General features: G+C 39.2%; 1 protein-coding gene across 1 annotated transcript in view; it reads left to right on the top strand.

Moving 5' to 3' along the window:
• Positions 1 to 20,724, top strand: part of STK3 (serine/threonine kinase 3) — a 267,643-nt gene that overhangs the window by 17,471 nt on the left and 229,448 nt on the right. Inside the window, exons 2-3 of the mRNA XM_007532351.3 lie at positions 4,251 to 4,331; positions 12,057 to 12,185. Of these exons, the coding sequence (XP_007532413.1) occupies positions 4,251 to 4,331; positions 12,057 to 12,185 (210 nt within the window). The remainder of the gene's footprint in view (positions 1 to 4,250; positions 4,332 to 12,056; positions 12,186 to 20,724) is intronic.

Here is a 20,724-nt window from a genome sequence, read left to right as displayed (position 1 = left end):
TACTGTTGCCATTGATGTTGTTGGATAAGACAGAGATATCGAGAGAGGACAGGAAGACAGAGAGGGGGAGAGAAAGATAGACACCTGCAGACTTGCTTTACTGCCTGTGAAGTGACCTTCCTGCAGGTGGGGAGCCGGAGGCTGGAAGCGGGATCCTTACGTCGGTCCTTGGGCTTTTCACCACGTGCGCTTAACCTACTGCGCTACCACCTGACTCCCTAATTCATATCTTCATAGAATTCCCATCTTAGTTCAAGTGATGAGGTGATACAGTATACATAATGAAAGGTACAGTAACTCGGTCTGCGTCCTGCATGAATACAGAGATACTGCGTACAGCTCAACCATGAGTCCCTGGTCGTCTGTCTCCTGTCAGTGAAGCTCAGCCCGACATCGGTGTACTAAGTGCTGTGGGACCATAGTTAACTATGAAATTATTTTGCTATATTTGGGTGAGTAGGGATGGTGGCAGAGGAGACAACAGTATTTTTCCACACTTTCCAGAGAATTTTTTTTTATTATTTTATCTTTAAGGTACTGGTTAAGTAACAGGTCGAAAGAAAAAGGAAAGATCACTTAAAGAGGAATGGATTTCTAGTGGTGTGATCTGCATTGTTTCATCACAAAAAGATAGCTGTTGGGGCCAAATGGTGGAGCACTTGGTTAAGCACAAACATCACAAAAAGATAGCCCTAAGTCTCTTCTCAGATTAGTGATGAGGACCATCTACACTTGATGGTCTATATTAATTTATTCATATTTTTGAATGTTGTCTCCGCTTGTGCTCCCCTGTGTATTTCTTCCACTGTGTACAAATAATTATACAATATTTGCTTTTTCTACTAACATTTTTTTAAATGTTTTATGTGAAAATTATGGGCTTTAAAAAGTAGTTTACTCAGGCTGGGAATATGGATCGACCTGCCAATGCCCATGTTCAGTGGGGAAGCAACCATAGAAGCCAGACCTTCCACCTTCTGCACCCCGTAATGACCCTGGGTCCATACTCACAGAGGGATAAAGAATAAGAAAGCTATCGGGGAGGGGATTGGATAGGAGTTCTGGTGGTGGGGATGGTGTGGAATTGTACCCCTCTTCTCCTATGGTCTTGTCAATGCTTCCATTTTATAAATAAAAAAAAGAAGGAAAAAAATGTCAAAAAAAAAAAAAAAAGGTAGTCTATTGTGGCTCCAGTGTAGGAAATGGAAGTGAGATGATAGATGCTATCTTAAGTACCACAGTAAGTTAGGACCTTTATTTTGTATATATAGTGAGAAAAGATTCTTACAAAATATCTCTTGGCTTTTAACAATTAAAAAAATGTTTTTTTCAGGGCCGGGTGGTGGCACACCTGGTTGAGCGCACGTTACAATGCACAAAGGACCCAGGTTTGAGCTCTCAGTCCCCACCTGCAGGGGGAATGCTTTGCAAGTGGTGAAGCAGGGCTGCAGGTGTCTCTCTGTCACTCCCCCTCACTATTTCCCCCCCTTCTCTCTCAATTTCTGGCTGTCTCTATCCAATAAATAAATAAAGATAATATAAAAAATTTTTTTTTCATTGGCACTAGGGTTACTGCTAGGGTTTGGTGCCAGCACTGTGAATCCCCCCTCCACCTCTGACCATTTTTTCCCTCCCTCCTGCTCTCCTCACTATTTTATTTGATAGGGCAGAGAGAAATTGAGGGAGGTGGGGGAGGCAGAGAGAGAGAGGGAGAGAGAGAGGGAGACCTTAGAACTGTTTCACTGCTTGTGAAAACTTACCCCCTTGCAGGTGAAGAGTGGGGGTGGTGGTTGGGTGGGCCTCAAACCCAAGTCCTAGAACATGGTAACATATACATTCAACTGGGTGTGCCACCTCCTGATCCCTCTTGGATTTGTTCTTTTCCGTTATTTCTGTTGGTAATTTTTTTTTTTCTTCTCCAGAGTTATCGCTGGGGCTCGGTGCCTGCACTGTGAATCCACTGCTCCTGGAGGCTATTTTTTCCCTTTTGTTGCCCTTGTTTATTGCTGTTGTTGTTATTGCTGTCATTGTTGTTGCATAGGACAGAGAGAAATGGAGAGAGGATGGGAAGACAGGGGCGGGAGGAGGATGCGGACCCCTAACCTGCTTCATTGCCTGTGAAGCGACCCCCTGCAGGTGGGAAGCTGTGGGCTGTAACTGGGATCCTTATGAGGGTCCTTGCGTTTTGTGCCAAGTGTGCTTAACCCGCTGCGATACTGCCCGGCCCCTGGTAATGTTTTTTTAAGCCCATACCCTTATCACCATATTTCTGAGATGTAAGACAAAAAATCAGTTCTTAGTTTAGCTGTTCTGTGTGTCTGTTCTCCATTATTAAATCTGGATTATTTGGAAAATTGGAAAGAAGTCTCTGAGGAAGACTGGTTTATCTTACTTAGCAGTTTCCATCATTATCATAACAGCCATAATATACTTCAGAATATCTCCTCCTTATTTTTCTGAGAAGCTAGGATCTTGCACATGCATGATTTCACTGTTTCCAGGCTAACTTTTTTTTTTTTCTTTTTGGTCTGGTGCTGTGATGTTGCTCTCTGTCTGTATGTCTCAAAAGTCAGTCTGGGGTGGTGAAGCTTTGGCAGTGGCAAAAAAAAGAAAGGAAAGGAAAAGAAAAGAACATCAGGATCCCGGTTCGAGCCCCCGGCTCCCCACCTGCAGGGGAGTCGCTTCACAGGCAGTGAAGCAGGTCTGCAGGTGTCTATCTTTTTCTCCCCCTCTGTCTTCCCCGCCTCTCTCCATTTCTCTCTGTCCTATCCAGCAACAACAGCAATGACAACAACAGTAACAACTACAACAATAAATCAACAAAGGCAACAAAAGGGAATAAATAAATAAATATTAGAAAAGAAAAGAAAAAGCAACTTCAATATGTTAATCTTACTGAAAAATCAATGAAAATCAATAGTTGGCCAGAGAAGCTCACTTTCTGAGTTACTTGTTTCATGGTTGCCACAAGGAATATAAATAACCTATGTTGACCTTTAGTCAGCAACAGAAAAGACACCTGGGAAAGAAATAAAAACAGAATAACATGAAATATGAATTATTTACCATAGTAAATCATGTATTTTCACTTGACAGGCATCCCAAAGACCATCTTTTTGCCAAAATTAAATTAACAACATTTAGTTGTTCCACACTGAAAATTGAGACTTGGGGACTAATAAAGAATTTTCATTAGATGTTTACTAGATTCATTTGGGGACACATGATTTGTTTCTTTAAAGAAAGCCAGATTATGAAATTGTTTGAGGAAAACTTTAATAACTTCCTAAGAATCAGTGGTTAGATAACTTTTTTTTGGTCTTGTTATTAAAGTTATTGTTCTCTCTGTTGTCTTGAACGACTTATGCTTGCTTATCCATCAAGAACATGAAACACTATTGTTTTTCAAGACTCAGTTGTCAACGTTTGATAATTTAAGAGACTGATTTTTAAAATATTTATTTATTGGATAGAGACAGAGAGAAACAGATTGAAGGGTAAGATAGGGAGAGAGAAAGATAGACACCTACAGCACTGCTTCACCACTCATGAAACTTCTTCCTTCCTTCAGATAGGGACTGGGGCCTTGAACCTGGATCCTCGTGCATAATAATATGCGCTCAATCAAATGTGCCACCACCCAGCCCTGAGACTGAGCTTTTTTTTTTTTTTCCTTTTCCATATTTTAATTCACTCACTCTATTCAGCACCCATTGCTGTTTTTAGTTCTTTCACTGCCTGGCCGCCAGATCACTTTATGTCAAAATTGTTTAAGTAAACATCAAAATATGTAACTACTGATAAAAATAAGTATGCATGACATGGTAGCTTGTGTGTTAAAGGGGAAAGAAATAAAAAATATATAAGTATATATGAATTTGATGTACTCATGGGTCAGTGGATAACTCACTTGGATAGTGGGCCGCTTTCCTGTCTTTGAGATCCAGGTTTGAGGTTAGCCTCAACTGCACTGAAGGAAGCTCTGGTGCTGTGGTGTCTCCTCCTCCTCCCCTGTTTCTATCTAAAACAAACAAACAGAATATGTATTCATATTTGTATAAAGGTTTCATAAGAAACTAACAAAATTATTATTCTTTGAGTTACTTTTTAGGCAGTAGGAAAGTTTTTTTTTTCTTGACTTTTTGTATTATTTGACTTTGAAACTCTCTGAACATATGACTTGTTAAAAGTAAAATTAAAAAAATTATATTAGGTCTGAAAGATTTTTTAACATTTTTTTCTCTTTCCAGTAAGCTGAAAAAGCTAAGTGAGGACAGTTTGACTAAGCAACCAGAAGAAGTTTTTGATGTCTTAGAGAAACTTGGAGAAGGGTAAGTACAAAAAATATGAAGGTAGCATTCAGATAGTTACAGAACAGTTAAAAGTAAAAATGCTGTGTGACGTTAATTTCTCACCTGGGAACATGTGTTTGGAGTGAATAGTAATAATGTATTATGTAATAAACAATATAGATTCATAAAGAATAGATTCTGTTAGATGTGGTATTAGTATTTTTCTCAGCGGTGTGGGTTATTTATGTCAGGAAAAAAAAGCAAGGAATGTACTATAAAATCATTTCTAAGTAATTTGTTAGCTCATTCCATGTAACATTTTTACTAATAAATTTGAAATAGTTGACTTTTTAAGTAAATGAGCATAAGAACATCTTTCAGGATATTGAAGCTTATTTTGTTTGTGGAAATGTGAGAATTAGATATGCTAGAGTATTTGGGGTGGGGAATTGTATGCATGGCAGAGGAATAGTAATAGGATTTCAAAATTATAGTAGTGAATACTGTTTCACTTGAGCACATAGGGCCATATAATGGAATGGCAAAGTATGACAGGATTTCCAAAATAATAAAAGGCATAAAACAGAATTAAATTGGATTCTTGGGAAATAGTTCACCTGGTAGAGTACATACTTTACCATGTACTACGAAGGGCAGAAGTAAAGTTTTTTTTTTTTCCCTATTAGAGATGTTAATCAGAACAAAAAATACTAAAATTTGTTTGTAACCACAAAAGTCCTTAAATAGCCAAGCCATTCTTGATCAAAAAGAACAAAACTAGGGCTGGGGAAGCAGCATAATGCTTGTGTAAAAGGCTTTCATGCCTGAGGCTCCAAGATCCCAGGTTCAGTCCCTAGTACCACCATAAGCCAGAGCTGAGAGGTGCTCTGGTCTTTCTCTCTGTTTTTCTCTCATTAAAATAAGTAACTAAGTGGTGGGGGGAGAATATAGGTCCAAAAAGGATGACAGAGGACATAGTGAGGGTTGTATTGTTATATGGAAAACTGAGAAATGTTATGCATGTACAAACTATTGTATTTACTGTTGAATGCAAAACATTAATTCCCCAATAAAGAAATTAAAAAAAATAAGTAACTAAAGAATGAAATAAATAATATTAAAAAGGAACAAAACTAAAGGCATCATACTTGCTAATATAAAGCTGTACAACAAGGCTATAGTAATCAAAGCAGTGTAATGTTAACATAAAGGCAGACACAGATAATTGGAGCAACATGGAGGGCCCAGAAACAAGTCCATGGATGGTCAGTAATTTTATGACAGAGGAGCCAGCAGTATGCAATGGGGAAATGGCAGTTTCTTCTATAAATTTTGGACAGACAGAACAACCACATGCAAATGGATCAAACTGGACCAGTGTCATGCATTGTACACAGAATGTTGTAACTATGAATTCAAGACTTGAACTTATGAATTGAGGTCATATAACCCCCAAAAGGGAACACAAGTAGTAATTTCCTTGATGTGAATCTTGGTGGTGATTTTTGTATGTGATACAAAAAAAAAAAAAGGCACAAAAGCAAACATAAATAAACAGGACTACTTCCAACTGAAAACTTCCTACACAGCAAAGGAAATCAACAAAATAAAAGAAAATAAAAAGATAAAAATAAAAAGATAACCTGGGTTGGGGAACTATTTGCAAACCATGTATTTATGGAGGGATTTACATCTACAGCATGTAAAAACTCTTACAACTCAATAGAAAAATCCCTGGGATCAGATCAGTCATGAATATAGGATCAGAGTAGACCTTCCCCCCCCAAAAAAAAACAGGCACACATATGGCCAAGAGGGACATAAAAAGATGCTTCATATCATTAGTCATCAGGGAAATAAAAATCAAAGCCTCAGTGAAGTGCCATGTCACACCTGAAAAGATAACTAGTATCCAAAAGACTGCTAACAGGTGTTGGTGAGGATGTGGAAGGACTGTCCTTGTGCCTTGTGCACTGTTAATGTAAGTTGGTGCAGCCAGTATGAAGACGTCTGGTGGTTCCTCAGAAACTTGAAAGCTGGAGGACCTATAAGGTGGTGGAAGACTAGTCAAACCTACCTCCCTTCACCACCACAGGAAAACAGCAGTATCACAACACAAACGAAAAAGGATTCGATCCAAGGGCTTGGATCACAGACAAACTTCTACGACAGATAATAATGAACAACTCAGATGTTGGAGCCCCTCCACACCAGTCTGCTCTGCTCATCTCCCTAAACCTCATTTGCCTCCTCTACGGTTGAAGCTGCCCAGTGCCCTGGAGCTTGCACAGGTCCTTTGCTCCCTGCCACCCTCTGGTGCCCTCCACACCACACCATTTCCTACCTGCCAGTACTGCACCCGCGGCTCATGGGCCTATTTGCTCCCTGCTGCCCCATGGCCCAGCCCCATGGCACACTGCTTTGATACAGAATAAACCACAATGATAAGAAACATAGATATATAGAACTTTAATCTGGTGAGCAGGGGGCAGACTGAATCAAAATCCTGATACCCCCTGTCCTATTTTAACTTTGTGCCCACAAATTTATAGCAGTGGAAGGAGCTGGGGGGAAGGCACAGAAACAGTAAACCATTTTGGGAGCTGTAGGGCAGCTTGAGAACAACCATATTGGAACTCAGTTTCTGTAGTGACTGACTATGGAGGCAGAGCCAGGAGAAAGACCCCATTTACCCAGCGTAAAGCCTACTCTCCCACCAGTCTCAGACTTCAGGAATGGCAGAACATCCCTGCTATAGTTGCAGCCAGACACTTGTGACTGGGAACCCCTTGCCACTACCCAGACCTGCTCGAACACAGACCCCAGGACTGGACCTCATAGAGAATCACACAGTAGGAACATGTAGGAAATCACCTGTAATGGTGGATCAAGACAACAGCGTGAAGAAAAAACCTAGTTCAACAGAGTTGTATAAATTCCTTTAAAAAGACGTGAAAGCTCCACTCCTAAGGATGTGCACTGAAATGAAAAGCTCTGTGGGAAAAAAACATCAACAAAGCCAGGGAAAGGATGAGAGAAGTCATAACAAATCACAGGAGTAAAGAATACAGTTAATGGGGGTCGGGCAGTAGCGCAGCGGGTTAAGCACACATGGCATGAAGCATAAAGACTGGCATAAGGATCCTGGTTTGAGCCCCCGGCTCTCCACCTGCAGGGGGCTCACTTCACAAGCAGTGAAGTAGGTCTACAGGTGTCTTTCTCTCCTCCTCTCTGTCTTCTTTCCTCTCTCCATTTCTCTGTCCTATCCAACAACAATGACATCAGTAAAAATAATAACCACAATAACCACAACAATGATAAAACAACAATGGCAACGAAAGGGAAAAAAGTAGCCTCTAGAAGCAGTGAATTCATTGTGCAGGCACTGAGCCCCAGTAATAACCCTGGAGGCAACAAACAAACCAAAATACCCAGTTAATGACAAAATACAAGAAAAACTGAAATTGTAGGTTAAATGGTGAGCAGGAGGAAGAGCAGGAGGGAAAGGCTAGAGGAAGCCATCCAAAAGCAACACCTACAAAAGTAAAACAAAAAGAGAAAATTAGAGAGCTGTGGGACACTATCAAAGGTGTGATTTTCACATCATTTCACACTGGGATGCCAAAAGGAGAGAGAGGGACAGACATTTTATTTGAAGACATATTAACCAAGACTTTCCCCAATTTGAAGGAGGAGACAGAATGTCAGATCCAGGAAACTTGATGAGTTTTCAGGAAAAAAATACTTACCAGCTAACTTCACAAAAGCACATAATAATTAAAATGGCATAGATCAAACACAGAATATTGAAAGCATTTAGAGAAAAAGCAGAGAGTCATCCGAAGGACTGTCCACAGAAATTTTAAGGCGAGTGAGAGCTGACAGGACATATTCAAGGCTGTGAGTAGACCTCCACTAAGACTTACACTACCCAGCTACTTGCTGCTTGGCTTTGAAGGAGTAATCAACTACTTTTTCACATAAACTAGTTCAAAGTTGTTTTTCAAAAACATTAGAACTTGTCGAAAGGAACTAGGAAGAATTAATGAAGGGAAAACTGAAAGCTAGGTGGTGGTGCACCTGCCTTAGTGCACACATTGTCATGCACAAGGACTTGAGTTCAAGCCCTGGTCTTCCCCTTCGGGGTAAGCTTCACACACAGTGAAGTGGTGCTGCAGATGCTTCCCTTTCTCTCACCCTATCTCCTTCTCCCCTCTTAGTTTCTCTCTGTTCTATTAACTAAAAAAAAAAAAAAGTCAATAAACATTAAAAAAAAAGCCAAAGACCTTAAACAAAAAGAAAATAGAAGTTAATAAAGTGGAAAACAAAAAAGTACAAATAGCTAAAGGAAAATAGAGATTTGAAATGAAAGATTTAACCTTTAATGAAAAACGACTTGAAGAGTTAAGCTAAATTAGTGTATGTGCTGCACATTGACAATTCATTCAAAAAATCTAAAAGTATGAGCCCAGAGGTGGTGTACCCAGTTGAACGCACAGGCTGCAGTGCACAAGGACAAGGCTGTAAACTGCTGGTCTCCTCCTGCAGGGGCGAAGCTTCACAAGTGGCGAAGCAGCGCTACAGGTCCCTCTTTCTCTCCCCCTACCTCCCCCTTCCTTTTCTCTTTCTCTCTGTCTCTGTCCAATAAATAAATAACTTAAAAAAAAGGAAATCTAAAAGTACATGTACATGATTTTCTAGCAAAGTATCATTTATGTGAATTATACTTCAGAATTTAAATTTTAAATAGATCAATTTATAAAAGAGAAGATAGATATGAGATTGAATATCTATTTATTAATTAAAAAGATGGCAGCTTATAAGCAGTAGTATTTATAGTACCTAGTTGTGGAATCTGATGAGTGGATAAACACAGCATATTATATGTAAATATATGTTAATATATATATATATATATATATATATATGGATATAATATGGATGAACCTTGGTAAAACTATGTTCATCGAAGAAAGCTAGTTAAAAGTCATTGGTTGTATGATGCCATCTATATGAAGTATCCTGAGTAACCCAGAAACAAATTCCAGATGTTTTGGAACTAGAATAGTTGTACAATATTATAAAGGCACAGAATGCCGCTGAATTGTATACTTGTTCAAAGGTAAGATATATATATATAGAGAGAGAGAGGGAGACAGAGACAGAGAGACAGGAGAAAGAGAGAGAAGAAGAAATACCTGCAGCATTATTCTACACCTTTGAAACTTTGTTAGTGCAGGTGAGGATGGGGGCTTAAACCCAGTACCATTGTGTATGTTAGCATGTGCACTATACCTGGTATGCCGCTGACTCTAGATGATAAATTTTATCTTTATTTACTACTAAAAACATACTTGTCAAATTCTGTAGATATTTCTAAACACTAATAATTGTAGCTTTATTTATGAAGTCAGCATAACTTTAATATCAAAACCAGTAGAAAAATGCATGCAGTCTTTGTTATTCATTGTGGTCACTACAGTCATCTTGTCTCAGGAGATTTTGATACTTCCTTTATCTTTATTTTTAACAGAAATATTCATTTTTGTAAAAGAATATGAAGAGAGAGAGACAGAGACAGAGAGAGAGAGAGAGAAGAAAGAACTCTGTTTAGCTCTGGCATATGTGTTACTGGGGGTTGAATCTGGGAGTCTCTGGCATGTAGGTCCCATATTCTGCCACTGAGCTATCTCACTGGACCACATTCTCTTTCTAATGAATTCTATTGTCTATTAAATTTAGAGTCCACTTCTTTTTTTTTAATTAATTTTTTATTATCTTTATTTATTGGATAGATACAGTCAGAAATGGAGAGGGAAGGAGAAGATAGGGAGAGAGGCAGAGACACCTGCAGGCCTGCTTCACCACTCGCAAAGCTTTCCCCCTGCAGGTGGGGGACCAGGGGTTCAAACCTGGGTCCTTGAGCACTGTAACATGTGCTCTCAACCAGGTGCGCCACCACCCGGCTCCTACAGTCCACTTCTGAGTTGACATTTTTTCAGCTCTGATTTGTGATGAAATGTTTTCACTGATGCCATTAAAAGGAGAGTATCTGGGAGCCGGGCGGTAGCACAGCGGGTTAAGTGCAGGTGGTGCAAAGTGCAAGGACCAGTGTAAGGATCCTAGTTTGAGTCCCTGGTTCCCCACCTGCAGGGGAGTCGCCTCACAAGTGGTGAAGCAGGTCTGCAGGTGTCTATCTTTCTCTCCCCATCTCTGTCTTCCCTTCCTCTCTCCATTTCTCTCTGTCCTATCCAACAACAAAGACATCAATAATAACAACAACAATAAAAAAAAGAAAAAAGAAGAAAGGAGAGTATCCTTTTTTTCAGTGAACACTGCTAGGGATGGGCATGACACATAATATTCTCTTCCAGTGTTCCCTTTACGTATGCCTTTGTTCTCCTTCCTTTACTGTTTACTGAGAATCACTGGCATTTCGCTTAATATAGGTCACTGTTGAGTCAGGTTTCTGTTAACTTGCTGAGCAAACTGTTAGGACACTTCCAGCTATGAGCTAACATACCGAGTCTGGAATTTCTGGGATTGCATCCATACCAATAAATTCTTTTCTCCCTGATAATCTTGGAATTCATTCTCATACATGTTCTTTAGGTGTGTGCATGCATGTGTGTGTGCGTGTATGTGTGGGTGTGTGTATGTGCTCCCAGTGTTCACACTTTGGTATTAAATTATTTCCAAAAGTCCATAGAAACAGGGTGGATAGGATAAAATTCTTGTTAAAGTTGCTGCTTTGTGATTCATTTTCCACTTCTTTGAAAGAGTGTAAATTTGAAAATGATTCTTCAGAACTTCCAAATACTATAAAAATTGCATTGCCCTTTTTTCTTTACTGTAGAGAAGTTCTTTGGCATCAGACTGTATATAAATTCTGATCTTGCTGGTTACTGGTTCCAAAATCTCTATTTCCTCATCTTTTAAAATGATGTTACTATTTTGCTTTATAATTGAGAGGGTGTAGAATTTGATAATACATGCAAAACACCAAGTATAATAACCAGCTTTAAGTAAGAGCTTAGAAAATGGTAGTAATTTTTTTTACCTTGTTTTTACTTAAAAAGAAAGCACATGAATATTTAATTGTCAAAGTTTTAAGAATTGGGCAAGTAGCCATTACCATTCATTGAGTTATGAGTGTGTCACTTAGTATTAAAGAAGAGAAGATAGTGAAAGAAGAATTTGAAGAGACATTAAGTCTATAACTCAAGAGGGACCAGATAGCTGAATTGTCTGCCTTTCTAACTGTTGTCATGTGGTCCCCAGTGGGAAGTCAGCAAAGAAACCGTAACAGAACACCAGTAAAAATAATTTATTACTTAACTTGGATAAGTTGCTCCTAAATCATGTGAACAGGGATGTGGTTTTGTTAGTATTATGGGGTTAAGTTTGATTAAAATAACCAGCCTTTTATCTTAACTTGAAACTTTAGCTGTTTTAAATCTACATTTCACTCCTTTAATTTCCATTTATATCTTCCTAATGCTGCATTTGTTTGAGTTGACAAACTGTAAGTCTGTTTCTTTTATCCATAACAATAGCAAGTCTTTATATATTTACTAATGATTTTGATAGATTTTAGAATGTATAATTGAAACAACGAAACCAAAATAGAATCCACTTTGTTTATTTTGAATCATTTCCATTAAATAGTGTGTTAATTAGAAAAGACTGCACGAAAACTCATAATAGACCGATTTCTTTAATTATAACTTGAAAGTAAAAAAAAAATTACTTGGTTTCTTTTAGGTCTTATGGAAGTGTATTTAAAGCTATTCATAAGGAATCTGGTCAAGTTGTGGCAATTAAACAAGTACCAGTTGAATCTGATCTTCAGGAAATAATCAAAGAAATTTCCATAATGCAACAATGTGACAGGTATGAAGGGATTTTTGTTCCTTTACCTTACTTTTGATGAGTCTAGGTAAAATGCATAATTAATTTTTTTTTGAGAAATGCATGCCATTTATTATTATAGTTTGTTACAATTTCCTAGGATTGCCTATAACAAATTACCATAAAGTGGGTGGCTTGAAACAATAGAATATTACTGCCTTGGAAACCAAAAGCCTGAAGTAAAGGTGTCAGCAGGGCCACATTCCTTCAGCAGATTCCAAGAGAAGATTCTTCCTGTCTCTTGAAGTTTCTGGGACCCCACAGGTGTTCTTGGAATAAATTATTTTTACTGATGTTCTGTTAAGGTTTCTTTCCTGACTTCCCACCAGAAGGAACACTGCTTTTTTTCAAGGCTAAGCAGGATAACTTTATAGGGGTTATCTATATTGTAAAGAATGTATAGCTGTCAACCAGAAATGATTATAGAAACAGCTAGTGTCAATGGAAAATACTCAAATTTTCTAACTTCCAGATACAATTCTGGGTGAAAAAAAATTATTTGCATTAAAAGGCAATTTAATCTGTATTGTAAATTTTTCTTTCTTACTTTTTTTTTTTCTCGAGTACTATACAGCTCTAGCTTATGGTGGTGCAATGGATTGAACCTGGGGCCTCACTCAGAGCCTCAAGCATGAGTGTCTGTTTGTATAACCATTATTTTTGTCTTCTCTGTATTTTTTTTTTTCTAATTAAAAATAACAGTGTTGTTTTACATAACTAGTAATTAGTTCAATATACTTTTAAAAATTTTATTAGTGATTTAATAATGATCGACAAGATTATGGGATGAGAGGGGTACAGTTCTATATAGTTTTCTCACCACCAGAGTTTCATATCCCATCCCCTCCACTGGAAGGGTCCCTAGTCTGTATCTCTCTGGGAGTTATGGACTAAAGATCTTTATGGGGGTTGCAGAAGGTGGGAGGTCTGGCTTCTATAATTGCTTCTCTGCTGGACATTGACAGGTCGATCCATACTACCAGACTGTTTCTATCTTTTCCTAGTCTAGTAGGGCTCTGGGGAGGTGGAGTTGCAGGACACATTGGTGAAGTTGTCTGCCCAGGGAGGTCAGGTTGGCATCATGGTTGTTGGACCTTGAGAACTTGTTTGGAGGTTCTAGCAGGGAAGCGCAGCTACTCGTATACCCTCGACCAAAGACCGGTCCGTCTCTATTCGGGGAAGACCGTCCTCTTCAACCAAGTGTGCAGCTTCGGGAGGGATGCACATGGAGCGGTGAGGGAGGAAGGGGACACCTGCCTAGCCAGCCAGATCAGCAGAATCAACCCTGGTGGCAGGGTTGGGGTGACAGATCTCGCAGACAGATCGTCCTCACATCCAGCATCATGGTTGTTGGTATGCTTCTAAATTCTGCTTCAAAGACCCCTTCTGTTTCATTGGTTTAATCCCCCCTGCTTAACACTGTATTCTGTTTACATAACCACTGTTAACTAAGCACCGCCCTGCCTCCAGGGCATTGGTTTAATCCTTGCTGTTTTGCACGCTTCTCCCCACCCCCTATCCTACATACATCCTCTTCGGACCTGACTCTTCTGCCTCAGGATATATAAGAACAGGATTGTGATTAGAGATAGCTTAGATTGCACTGCGTTCCACATGAATAAAGACTGAACTGCATACCACTCAGCCATGAGTCCCTGGTCGTCTCTCCTGCCTGCGAAGCTAACCCGACAATGGTAGCATCTGCAACTTGGTGGCTGACAAGCACTAAGATATAAAGCAGAACAAATTGTTTAATAATCAGGAACCTAAAAGTTAAGTGCATAGCAGATGAGGTAATGTTGGAAGAAGCTAGGAAGTCTATTTTCGGTATTTTCTGAAGGGCCCATGACTTTAGTAAGTTGCCTGAGCCCCACAGATAACATGCATGTGGACTAAAAATATAGTCTGGGAAGATGGTGTCAGAGTTGGGAACGGCTAGAAGGCTGGATCTGGGCAGAGAGTAGCTCACCAATATGGGAAAAGTATATACATATTACTAACTGTAAACCCCATCGATCTGACCTAGGACCTATGTTTATTCATATAATATGCACAGGAGCTTGTATAACCTCTGCCTCCCTGTAGGTCTGAGCTCACAGTCTGTGGTCATAGCGAAGAACATTCTAGCTGCATTCATTGCAGAACCAGTCTTCCTCAGGTGGCAGAGTGTGTTGACTCAGCCTCTCTTCGGTGAGTGGGGCAGTAGCTATCATTGTTGTTCCATGCTGAAGGTAAGGGCCTGTAGAGGCCCACAAGATGGTCCACTGTGTTGTTCCTATGGGTGATGACCAGAGATGGTATAGAGGGGGATCTGTTAGAGGTCCAGGTCCATCATATTTATGTGGGAATCCCAGGATTCCCTGACTAGGGCCATGGATGATGGGGTGGTCTGATAGTGACCAAAAGGGCCATTGTTAAGGTGTGCCAGTAGCTTGCCCTTATACAGCTTTTGTAGTCCTTACTTTATCTGACAGGGTTAGGCTTAGAGTGCTTGAGGGAAGTGAAATAGGAAGTGGGTGAGGAGGGTATCTAGATCTAAGTAGAAACTATTTGATTAAGTACTTTATGGTATCTTTTTTTTTAGATCTTTCTACTTGCTTGCTGCACTTATTGAGTCACAGTAGACCTTTAAACACTTTCACTTAAAGGTATATATTTTTACTTTAAGGTATATATTTTCCCCTAACTTATGAGCATATGTACACATGTGCCCTGGTCTGTGTCTAGGTTCTGTAACTTTGTTAGAAAGTACGCTAACCGAAATGGAGTTAAAGAGCTCTATGAGCTAAGAAAGGTCTCACCCAAATAAAAGAGCTGAAGGGTTGACATCCCAGGACTGGTGTCTCTGGACACAGTCTGAAGTGAAACTTGTCAAGGTGGCACTGGTTGCATTGATTTGGTTGCGATCAGCAGATGCAGTACAAATGGGATGGATCAAGAGAAGCAGGAAGGAAACAAGCAAAGCCCCAGAGGTTCGGGACTGGAGAAATACAGGTTTATAGAGAAAGAAGAAGGTTCCTTGCTGTCTTAGAATTTAAGAAGGCAGTAGATTATTATTATAACCAAATTATTTGGGAACTTGGTTTACTTTGAAAATACCATGGTTAGGATTTACTGTACTATATAAGACCTAACCATGATTTATGTCATTTAATACTATTTACAAATAACTCTTATCACAAGTTTCCGTAGTGTAGTGGTTATCACATTTGCCTCACAAATAACTCTTATCTTATATACTGACGGGACCGGTTGCTTCTGGTCTCCTTTTTCTAAGATTATAGATGATTGAATATTTCAAGAAAAAATTTATTACTAGAAATGCATTAACAAATTAAGCCCAGTGTTAAAATTCAATCAGTTTACTCATTTGAAAGCTTAATAGTTTAGATTGAAGGAATGAATATATATATATTCATTCAGAACTGAAATCTATGCATTAAAAAGCTTGAGACAGTCAATATATTTTTCTCCTGTCATATTGATTAAATAGTGGTTTATAACCCCCAATAGTGGAGCTGAAAAATCCACCCCCCCCAGAATTTTTTACTTTACTGTATTACTCCAAACTCAGTCAAATTCTGCTTTGTCTTTCCTTTTCTGTTCTTTCTCAACTTCTGTTTATAAGTAGGATCATTCAATACTTGTCTTTTTCTTTCTGACTTATCTCTCTCATCATAATTCCTTGTAGCTCCATCTAAGATGGGTCGGAGAAGGTGGGCATTATTCTTTAATAACTGAATAGTATTCCATTGTGTATGTATACTACAACTTTCTCAACCACTCATCTGTTGTTGAACACTTTAGTTTTTTCCAGGTTTGGGCTATTGTGAATTGTGCTGCTTTGAACATAGGGTGTACATACATCTTTTTGGATGGGTGTGTTGGGTTCCATAGGATATATCCCTAGGAGACGAATTACTGGCTCATAAGGAAGGTTCATTTCTAGCCTGTGAGGGTTTTCCAGACTGCTCTCCACAGGTGTTGGACCAATTTGCATTCCCACCAGCAATGCTGGAGGGTTCCTTTGACCCCATAACTTCTCCAGCATTTGTCGCAGCTGTTGTTTCTGATGTATGACATTCTTATAGGGGTGAGTTAGTATCTCATTGTTGTCTTTATTAGCATTTCTCTGATAATCAGTGACTTGGAGCAATTTTTCATATCTCTGTTGGCCTTCTGTAGTGAATATTCTGTACATATCTTCTCCCCACTTTTGAATTGGGTCATTTGCTTTCTTATTGATAAGTTTGGTGAGTTCTTTATATATTTTGGTCATTAGCTTCTTATCTGATGTATGGCATGTAAGAACCTTCCATTCTTTGAGGGGTCTCTTTGTTTGGGTGGTGGTTTCTTTTGCTGTGTCAGTAATGTTGTTATTATTTTTATGCTGCCAGGGTATCACTGGAGCTTGCATATATCTCTCCTGCTATGGGTGGCTATTTTTCCTATTTATTTATTTGATAGGACATGTAGACATTGATAGGAGAAGAGGAGACAAAGGGGGAAAAAGAAAGAAGGAGAGATACCTGCAGTCCTGCTTCACCGCTTGTAAAGTTTCCCCCATGTAGTATGGATCAGGTGCTCCAACTAGAATTCTCACACATGGTCATGTTTGCACATAAGTTGGGTGTATCACCTCCAGGCTCATTTGCTAAACATTGAATGAACATCCCCAGCTGGCCAAGTGCTAAACCAGATTTGTGAATTTCAAGAGAGCTCAAACCATGTTTCTCTTCTTGACAGATTGGTACTTGGGAAGGCAGATTGTTAAGCATTTAACTACAGTATAGTCACTGTGCAGACTGGTGCATGAGGTGATATAAGAACCAGGAGGTAGAATACCTAGCTCAGCCATAAGTAAGAAGTATGGAGTGTTAAGGAAGCATTAAGTTGGTGAAGACATACAGGGATATGAGAGAGAGAGAGACAGAGACAGAGAGAGAGAAAGAGAGAGAGAGAGAGAGAGAGAGAGAGGGGAATGTAGGTGGAGATATGCAAAACAATTCATCATTTGCACTGTTCTGACATTTGCTGGAATGGAAAATGTGGGACAGATTGGTGTGAAGTGAGTTTGCATTAGTGAACTTGGTTGTAAAAGGGCTTACGTGCTCTACTAAGTAGCCTGGTCTTTGTAAGGAATGCAGAGTATATAAATCAGGACTGTCCTTAACTACAGTAACTTAATCAAAGAGGAATTTATACTTCTCCTTTCTCAACAAAATGTTTGGAAGCTAGTGTAGTATAAGATCAACAAAACAGCATCTGTCTCAGGCTTCCTTTCTTAAACTGCATGCTTAGCATGTGGTGTTTGTCCTCATGCTTTTAATCTTAGAGTTGTAGGAGGTCTGCTCTAGCTCCAGTCTTATGCCTACATTTCAGGCGGGAGAATGGAAGAAGCAGGAAATGATTTTCCCAGAAACCCTCAGCTGATGTTTTATTCATTAGAATTGAAGCACATGATAATGTAGAACTGATGACTTAGGGAGATCTGGACACATTGCTCCCCTTAATCAGGTCAGGTCCCTGTGTGGTAAAAGATGTATAGAAAAGTTTCGTCTTTCCATATAATGTACAATTCATTTAATATAAGCTGTTCAACTAATGGAAGTTGCGTGGGTCTGTTCAATTCTGGTTTTCTTTAGGGTGCTTTCTTTTTTTTCTTTTCGATGTTTTCTATTAAAGGGTGTATAGCTGGAAATTCAAATGGTTATAGAAAACATGGCATATTCCTCAGCTCCAATTTATAATTTTCCTAAAATAGCAGTGAAAATGTTTATTATCTTTTACATTTCACTTTCAGATTAATAGTGGATTTATGAAATAGTGAAGGACAAAAAAAAATCAGTTGGGTAAAACTTCTAAACACGGGACCAGTGAGATAGCTTACTCAGAGAGAGGCACGGGACCAGTGAGATAGCTTACTCAGAGAGAGACACGGGACCAGTGAGATAGCTTACTCAGATAGAGGCACGGGACCAGTGAGATAGCTTACTCAGAGAGAGACACGGGACCAGTGAGATAGCTTACTCAGAGAGAGACATGGGACCAGTGAGATAGCTTACTCAGAGAGAGGCACGGGACCAGTGAGATAGCTTACTCAGAGAGAGACACGGGACCAGTGAGATAGCTTACTCAGAGAGAGACATGGGACCAGTGAGATAGCTTACTCAGATAGAGACACGGGACCAGTGAGATAGCTTACTCAGATAGAGACACGGGACCAGTGAGATAGCTTACTCAGAGAGCTGCTTTGCTTTGTTTGTGACCCAGCTTTGAGTCTAGCACCCACTCCATTGAAGAATGCTTTGGTATGTTGACCTCTGTAACTTTTTTCTGTCTCTCTATAGTAAATAAATAAAAGTAAAAGGTTTCTAAACACACTACAGGAAATCAAAATCTGTGGTGGTTATCAGAGGGAAGGCTAGGGGAGGGGTGTAGGAACTTTGTTTTTGAATGTGGTGAGTTGTACACACAGATACGTAGGTGTGGAACTATACAATACTGTGAGCCAAAAAAATAAATACTTGAAAGTGTTAAAAAGGTAAGACAAGTGAAAAATAAACTAGAAATTTACATAGAACAAGAATTATATGTTGACTATAAATTACTATCAGTAGTTTGATGTAAATATTGGATTTTTGGAAAAGTCATGATACATTTTTGCATTGAAAAACAGAAAAAATATGTCATGATTTTTCTGGTAGCCCAGTACGTTGAGAAATTTGGCACATGATTTGGATGAAAACAATTCAAACTGATAATTTCCTATATAAAACACGGGAATCTTGACTAGAGGAAGTGCGATTTACGCTTATGAAGTTGACTATTTCTCTAACGCTATTTAGCTCTGTGGGAATTTGAAAATTCTGTGTGCTTTATAAAAAAGGATGAGAGGGCATTTTAGTTTGTGTAGGAATACTGTAGTTAATACTGAACATAGGCTTAATGCTACATTTTGGCATAATTGCTTGATAGTGTTCAGCTGTATTTTTTTTTTTTTTGCTGGATCTTCTATATCTAGTTCAGTGCTTGGCACAGAATGGGCATTAGTAAATATTTTTGAATATATAAATCATAGAATGTTAATGCTAGACAAGATGTCTGTAGGTTAGCTAAAATGTTTTACAAATGTGTACTCTGAGGGTATCTTTTTCAAGGTATAGTCTTCAAACAGTTAAGAACTAGGCAACATGAGAGACTTAGTCATTGCTTTGATCTTTATCTATATTGTATCTCACTCAAAGATTTATTTGAAGTGGTAGTGGAGGGACAAGATTGATGACTACGAAGGAACCATGTTTGCCTACTTGGGAGGTTACAAGATCTATAGTAGAATTTGGGTAACTTCGCAATCGTGAAGATAAGGTTGTATCATTTGGCACTAAATGGATGGAACTGCAGGTGATTGCACTAAGTCAGATAAGAGTTGAAGGACAACTATCAGATAGTTTTGCTTATATAGGGAATGCAGATGACTAAAGCAAATGAAGTACAAAAAATTGGTAACCAAACTTTCCCTTGAACTTCTTAATAAGAACTGTGGTAGTTGGTGGTGGAGGAGGGGTGGAAGCTCAGGTCTTTTGTGTAGGGTGTGGTGAGTCACACCATGTGTGGATGTGAAAATATAACCCCGAAATTTTACAATTTTGTAAGCACTGTTCACTAAAACAAGCAAACAAGCAAATAAACAACAACAACAACAAAAACCACTGCACCATAACCCCATCCAAAACTGGGGAGAGGACACGGACAGAATATTCACCAAAGAAGAGATCCAAAAGGCCGAGAAACACATGAAAAAATGCTCCAAGTCTCTGATTGTCAGAGAAATGCAAATAAAGACAACAATGAGATACCACTTCACTCCTGTGAGAATGTCATACATCAGAAAAGGTAACAGTAGCAAATGCTGGAGAGGGTATGGGGTCAAAGGAACCCTCCTGCACTGCTGGTGGGAATGTAAATTGGTCCATCCTCTGTGGAGAGCAGTCTGGAGAACTTTCAGAAGGCTAGAAATGGACCTGCCCTATGATCCTGCAATTCCTCTCCTGGGATATAGCCTAAGGAACCCAACACACCCATCCAAAAAGATCTGTGTACACATATGTTCTTGTCAGCACAATTTGTAATAGCCAAAAGCTGGAAGCAACCCAGGTGTCCAACAACAGATAAGTGGCTGAGCAAGTTGTGGTCTGTATACACAGTGGAATACCACTCAGCTATCAAAAATGGTGACTCACTGTTTTCAGCTGATCTTGGATGGACCTTGAAAAATTCATGTTAAGTGAAATAAGTCAGAAACAGAAGGATGAATATGGGATGATCTCACTCTCAGTCAGAAGTTGAAAAAGAAGATCAGAAGAGCAAACCCAAGTAGAATCTGAACTGGAATTGGCGTATTGCACCAAAGTAAAAGACTCTGGGGTTGGTAGAGGGGAGAATACAGGTCCAAAAAGGATGACAGAGGACCTAGTAGGGGTTGTAGTTATATGGAAAACTGGGAAATGTTATGCATGTA

This window comes from Erinaceus europaeus, chromosome 8, assembly GCF_950295315.1.
Source record: "Erinaceus europaeus chromosome 8, mEriEur2.1, whole genome shotgun sequence".
Lineage (NCBI taxonomy): Eukaryota > Metazoa > Chordata > Mammalia > Eulipotyphla > Erinaceidae > Erinaceus > Erinaceus europaeus.
This window is presented reverse-complemented; position numbering and strand designations above follow the sequence as displayed.